This window comes from Pteronotus mesoamericanus, unplaced genomic scaffold, assembly GCF_021234165.1.
Source record: "Pteronotus mesoamericanus isolate MK-2021 breed Mesoamerican mustached bat unplaced genomic scaffold, CSHL_Meso_final scaffold_31, whole genome shotgun sequence".
Taxonomy (NCBI): domain Eukaryota; kingdom Metazoa; phylum Chordata; class Mammalia; order Chiroptera; family Mormoopidae; genus Pteronotus; species Pteronotus mesoamericanus.
In genome coordinates this window covers 26,097,620-26,103,675 of record NW_026555312.1, presented here as the reverse complement: position 1 = coordinate 26,103,675, position 6,056 = coordinate 26,097,620, and the positions used below count along the sequence as shown (strand labels likewise).

At 38.6% G+C, this 6,056-nt stretch overlaps 1 protein-coding gene across 1 annotated transcript; it reads right to left on the bottom strand.

Annotated features, from left to right (window-relative positions):
• Nucleotides 1-2,906: 2,906 nt before the first annotated feature.
• LOC129085687 (60S ribosomal protein L9-like) lies at nt 2,907-3,483 on the bottom strand. The gene has a single exon (XM_054592109.1). The coding sequence runs from the start codon at nt 3,456-3,458 to the stop codon at nt 2,907-2,909; it is 552 nt and encodes a 183-aa protein (XP_054448084.1). The 5' UTR covers nt 3,459-3,483.
• Nucleotides 3,484-6,056: the final 2,573 nt, after the last annotated feature.

Sequence of the window (6,056 nt, the reverse complement as noted above, 5' to 3'; positions counted from 1 at the left end):
CGCTCAATCCACTGAACCACACCAGCCAGGGCTGAAATCTTCTTACTCACCGCTTCTTCCTCTATGCCAGTGAGATGATACATCTAGAACAGCACTAATCAGTTTGTTTACTTGGTAGTTAATTGCAAAGGGGTGTGAAAGTGTCCTGTGCATGCCTGAGGAATGGGCTGGTTAGCTCTGAACTCACTGTCCTTTACCTGTTTCTTGCTCCCACAATTGACTGTACATACTAGACAATTAAATATTTATCAGTCAAGTGTTCGAGTTTTCATTTCTCTGTTTCCCTGTTCACATTTAGTGTGAGTTTCCAAGGATTAACAGTTTGTAATCTATTTTTATATCTGTGAATATGGGTGTATTCAACTACCTATTTTTCCCAATACATCTTTTTTTAATTTAAAGATTTTATTTATTTATTCTTAGACAGAGGAGAAGGGAAGAAGAAAGAGAGGGAGAGAAACTCAATTTGTGGTTGCCTCTCGATCGCCCTCCACAGGACCTGACCTGCAACCCAGGCGGGTGCCCTGACTGGCAATCAAACTGGCGGCCCTTTGGTTTGCAAGCCAGCACTCAATCCACTGAGCCATGCCAGCCAGGGCTATTTTTCCCAATACATTTTAATTATAAAGAGAACATAATATTATGGAGAATTTGTAAACACAATGTTTTCATGTCTGTACTCTCATTTACCTCCTGTCCAGATAGATACATACACATTTTGTTTTACTGAAAAGACGGGACATGTAAGTTTACAAAACTTGTTTTGTAAGTCATATCCTAGCATAACTTTTTCATAGTGTTACTCAGTCTTCACTGAGCATTGTTTTCACAATCATTACTTTAGAGCATAAGACTAAAGTTATTATTTGTTGTTTTTCTCCAACCTAGTGTAAGATAATGTGTTGATGAGATTTTTGCCAACTCTGTTTTATAATTGTCAGTGTTAGAGAAGACAAGAGTCTCAAAGTCTGGGCAGTTCTAAATGATCTTTCTTGCTAAATGTTAAAACATAGCACAGTGTTTTTGCTGATGTAGCAGTAAACAGGATGCGCTGACAGGGATTCAACCTGATGAGTACAGCCAACTGCAAAGAAGATGTCAACATGTAATTGACTAAAGAGTGTGTATCAGCAATGGGAAGCCTCCCTTTATAAAGACAGAGCTTTGGAGATGAATACCCTGTCTCCTCTACTTGCAGCAAGTAAGTAAAACTACCTTGCCACAACCACCTCATTTTTGAACAGAGCACCTCAGCTCTTGAATCCTGTGAGTTCAGTAACATCAGAAGCAGAGGAAATGATGATAAGAAAGGATCGGGAGCGGGGGGGCGGCGGGGGGCGGGGGGGAAGAAAGGACCCAGGGAAATCATTCCAAAGTAGGTGACTCAGTCTTTACTTGTTTTAGGAAATAGATCCACATCATGATTCAGGTGCATAGGCATCTATGTGACCCAAATGTAATTCAGTCAACCCAAATACTTACTTACCTAGCTATCTTTCATGTATCTACCTAGAATTCTTTTGAACAAATCATTTCTACAATACTATAGTCATATGAGAACAATCTTTTCAGAAATGGTGACTATTAAAACATTAATTTGAAAAGATATAAGCATCTCTACGCTCATTGCAGCATATTTTTAATGAAAAATGGCTTTTATTTATTTATTTTAATTTATTTTTTTGTTCAAATACATCTGTCTCTGCCTTCCCACCACCACTTTTCCCTGCCCCCCTCCCCCATCTCCCTCCCTCAGTCCTTCCCCACTTTGGCTTTGTTCATGAGTCCTTGATATATGTTCCTTGACTTGACCCTTCCCTTCCCTTTCACCGCCCACCCCTCCCTCCTTCCATCTTGACTCTGTTGGTTTCTTTTTTCTTCCAGTGTTGCTGGTCATATTTTCCTTGCATCTTTGTTTTGTTGGTTAGGTTCCACTTACAGGTGAGATCATATGGTATTTGTCTTTCTCCCCCTGGCTTATTTCGCTTAGCATAATGCTCTCTAGTTCCATCCATGCTGTCTTGAAGTGTAGTAGTTCTTTTTTCTTTCTGCTGCGTAGTATTCCATTGTGTAAATGTACCATAGTTTTTTGATCCAATCATCTACTGATGGGCATTTATATTGCTTCCAGCACTTGGCTATTGTAAATTGTGCTTCATTGCAGCATTTTTTACCATAGCCAAAATATGGAAGCCACCTAAGTGTCCACCAATAGGCAACTAGTTAAAGAATATGTGGAGTATATATGTAATGCAATATTACGTGGCCACAAAAAAGAATGAAATCTTACCATTTTCAACAACACGAATGGACCTTGAGGGTATCATGCTAAGTGAAATAAATCAGATAAAGACAAATACCATATGATTTAAATATTTGTGGACTCTAAAATAAATAAATAAATAAATAAATAAATAAAAACTGAAACAGGCAAGCTCACTGATATAAAGAACAAACTGATGGTTGCCAGGTAGGAGGAGGGTTTGGGAAAAGGTTGAAAAAGGTTGAAGGGATTAAGACGTACAAATTGGCAGTAATAAAATAGTCAAGAGGACATAAAGAACAGCATAGAGAATACAGTCAATAATATTGTATTAACTATATATGGTGCCTAGTAGATACTGGAATTATCAGGGCAATCACTCCGTAAGTTATATAATTGTCTAACCACTATGCTGTACACCTAAAACAAATATATTTTTTGACTTCCCAATTTTCCTTTTTATTTATCTGTTTGTTTGTTTGTTTTATTTTCCCCAGATCAATACACAGCTTTTATTCCATCTTTAAAATTACACAAATAAATGTAAGGAATATCCCAAGTAAATGTGAGGAATCATTCGGCACTGTGCTGTTTCTATAGCTGGACAACTTAGATTTTATTCACCAGCCTGCTGAACTGTTCCTTATTCAGAAACATAGATACCATCCAAAAATTTTCTGATATCCTTATTTCTAACTGTTGTCTCTTGCTGAATCAAAGCAGCTGAATTTAATACAAGGTCAATGTCATTTCCTTCCAGAATCAACTCATCTTTCAGGGCCTGAGATACTGAACAAGCAACGCCTGACCTCATCTGAACCCTGCGGATGTATTTTTCACCCAAGAAATTTCTGATTTCAACAAGAGAACCATTCTCCTGAATAACGACATTGATGGGGAAGTGGGCGTACACAGACCTCATCTTGTAACAGAAGCCCAGCGTAACACCCTTGATCATGTTCTGTACATGAATGCAGATGGTGCGGACAGTGGCCGGTTCCTTTCTATTTCCCCACCATTTGTCAACCCGGAGCCTCTTCTTTTTCTTTCCAAGAAGACTGAGTTCTACGTCGATGTGGTTGAAATCCTTCCGCAGGGTGCCTCTGGGGCCCTTCACAATAACTGTGCGCCCCTTCAGAGTGATGTCGACATTTTTGGGGATGTCTACAGTCTGATTGCTGAGAATGGTCTTCATCCTCGCAGTAGAAGTGGCAAAGAGCCTGTTTTCTTTTTTTTTTATTGTTCAAATACATTTGTCTCCACTTTCCCGCCACCACGTTCCCCTGTGCCAACCATGCCCATCTCCCACCCTCAATCCTTCACCACCTTGGCTTTGTCCATGGGTCCTTTATACATGTTCCTTGACTTGCCTCTTCCCCTTCTTTTCCCTGTTACCCCCCACCTGCCTCCCCTCTTGTTACCGTCAGTTTGTTTTGTCTTTTAGTATTGCTGGTTATATCTTTCTTGCTTGTTTGTTTTGTTAATTAGGTTCCATTTATAGGTGATATCTTACGGAATTTGTCTTTTACCTTCTGGCTTATTTTGCTTAGCATAATCAAATCCATCCATGCTGTTGCGAAGGGTAGGGGTTCCTTCTTTCTGCTGTGTAGTATTCCGTTGTATAAATGTACCATAGTTTTTTGATCTACTCATTTATTGATGGGCACTTAGGTTGCTTCCAGCACTTGGCTATTGTAAATTGTGTTGCTATTAACATTGGGGTCCATAGGTTCTACTGAATTGGTGTTTTGGGATTCTTAGGGTATAATCCCACCAGTGATATTGCTGGGTCAAAAGGCAGTTCCATTTTTAGATTTTTGAGGAAATTCCAAACTGTTTTCCACAGTGGCTGCACCAGTCTGCATTTCAGCAGTGTACTAGGGTTCCCTTTTCCCCACAACCTCACTAGCACTTGTTTGTTGATTTGTTTATGATGGCCATTCTGACCAGTGTGAAGTGATATCTCATTGTGGTTTTAATTTGTATCTCTATGATGGCTTGTGATGCAGAGGACCCTGTGTACATCCTTGTTGGAGAAATGTTCAGTCCTTTGCTGATTTTTTAATTGGATTGTTTGTCTTCCTGGAGTGGAGTCTTGTGAGTTCTTTCTATATTTTGGAGCTCAAACCCTTGTCTGAGTAATCATTGGAAAATATATTTTCCCAAACGGTTGGTTCCCTTTTCCATTTTGCTAATGTTTTCTTTAGCTATGCAGAAGCTTCTTATTTTGTCGAAGTCCCATTTGTTTATTCTTTCCTTTATGTCCCTTGCTGTAGGGGACATATCAGTGAAAATATTGCTGCGTGGAATATCTGAGATTTTCCTGCCTATGTTCTCCTCTAGGACTTTTATGGTGTCACAACTTATATTTAAGCCTTTTATCCATCTCGATTTTATTTTTGTGTATGGTGTAAGTTGGTGGTCGAATTTCATTTTTTTGCATGTAGCTGTACAGATCTCCCAACACCATTTGTTGAAGAGGCTATTTTTACTCCATTTTATGCTTCTATCCCCTTTGTCAAATAGTAATTGATCATAGAGACATGAGTTTATTTCTGGGCTCTTTATTCTGGTCCATTCATCTATGTGTCTATTCATATGCCAGTACTGGATTGTTTTGATTACAGTGGCCTGGTAATATAGTTTGATGTCCTGTATTGTGATCCCCCCTACTTTGTCCTTTCTCAAAATTGCTGCAGCTATTTGGGGTTGTTTATGGTTCCATACAAAGTTTTGAAATGTTTGTTCTATATCTGTGAAATATGTCATTAGTATTTTAATAGGGATTGTGTTGAATCTATACATTGCTTTAGGTAGTATGGACATTTTGATGATGTTAAGTCTTCCAATCCATGAAGACAGTATATGCTTCCATTTTTGGTGTCTTCCTTAATTTTTGTCTTCAGTGTTGTGTAGCTTTCTGAATGCAGGTCTTTCACCTTCTTGGTAAGGTTTATTCCTAGATACATTATTTCTCTTGTTGCTATAGCAAGTGGGATTTTTTTCCTGATTTCTGTTTCTGATATTTCATTGTTGGTGTACAAAAATGCTTTAGATTTCTAAATATTGGCTTTGTACCCCCTTGTTTTACCAAATTCACTTATTAAGTCGAGAAGTTTTTTGGTGGAGTCTATGGGGTTTTCCATGTACACTATCAAGTCCTCTGCAAACAGTGATAGTTCTACTTCCTCCTTTCCAGTTTGGATGCCTTTTACTTATTTTTCTTATCTAATTGGTGTGGCTAGGACTTCCAACACTATGTCTAATAGAAGTGGTGAAAACACACAGCCCTGTCATGTTCCTGACCTTAGTAGGAAAGCTTTTAGTTTTTGCCTGTTGAGTGTGATGTTGGCTGTAGGTTTTTCATATATGGCCTGTATTATCTTCAGGTATGCTCCCTCTACTCCTACTTTGCTGAGTGTTTTTATCATAAATGGGTGCTGTACCTTACCAAATGTTTTTCTGCATCTATGATACGATCATGTGATTTTGTCTTTCCTTTTGTTTATGTGATGTATTATGTTTATTGATTTGTGAATATTGTACCATCCTTACATCCCTGGGATTAATCCCACTTGATAATGGGGGAAGATCTTTTTAATGTATTGCTGGATGCAGTCTGCCAATATTCTTTTGAGGATTTTAGTGTCTACGTTCATTAGCGATATTGGCCTCTAGTTTTTTCTTTGTGGAATCTTTACCTGGTTTTGGGATTAAGATGATGCTGGCCTCATAAAAAGAGTTTGGGAGACTCCCCTCTTGGATTTTATGGAATAGTTGGAGAAAGACAGGG

Excerpts from the sequence above, each read along its gene's own strand:
- LOC129085687 (XM_054592109.1), bottom strand. The coding sequence starts at position 3,458 with ATGAAGACCATTCTCAGCAATCAGACTGTAGACATCCCCAAAAATGTC.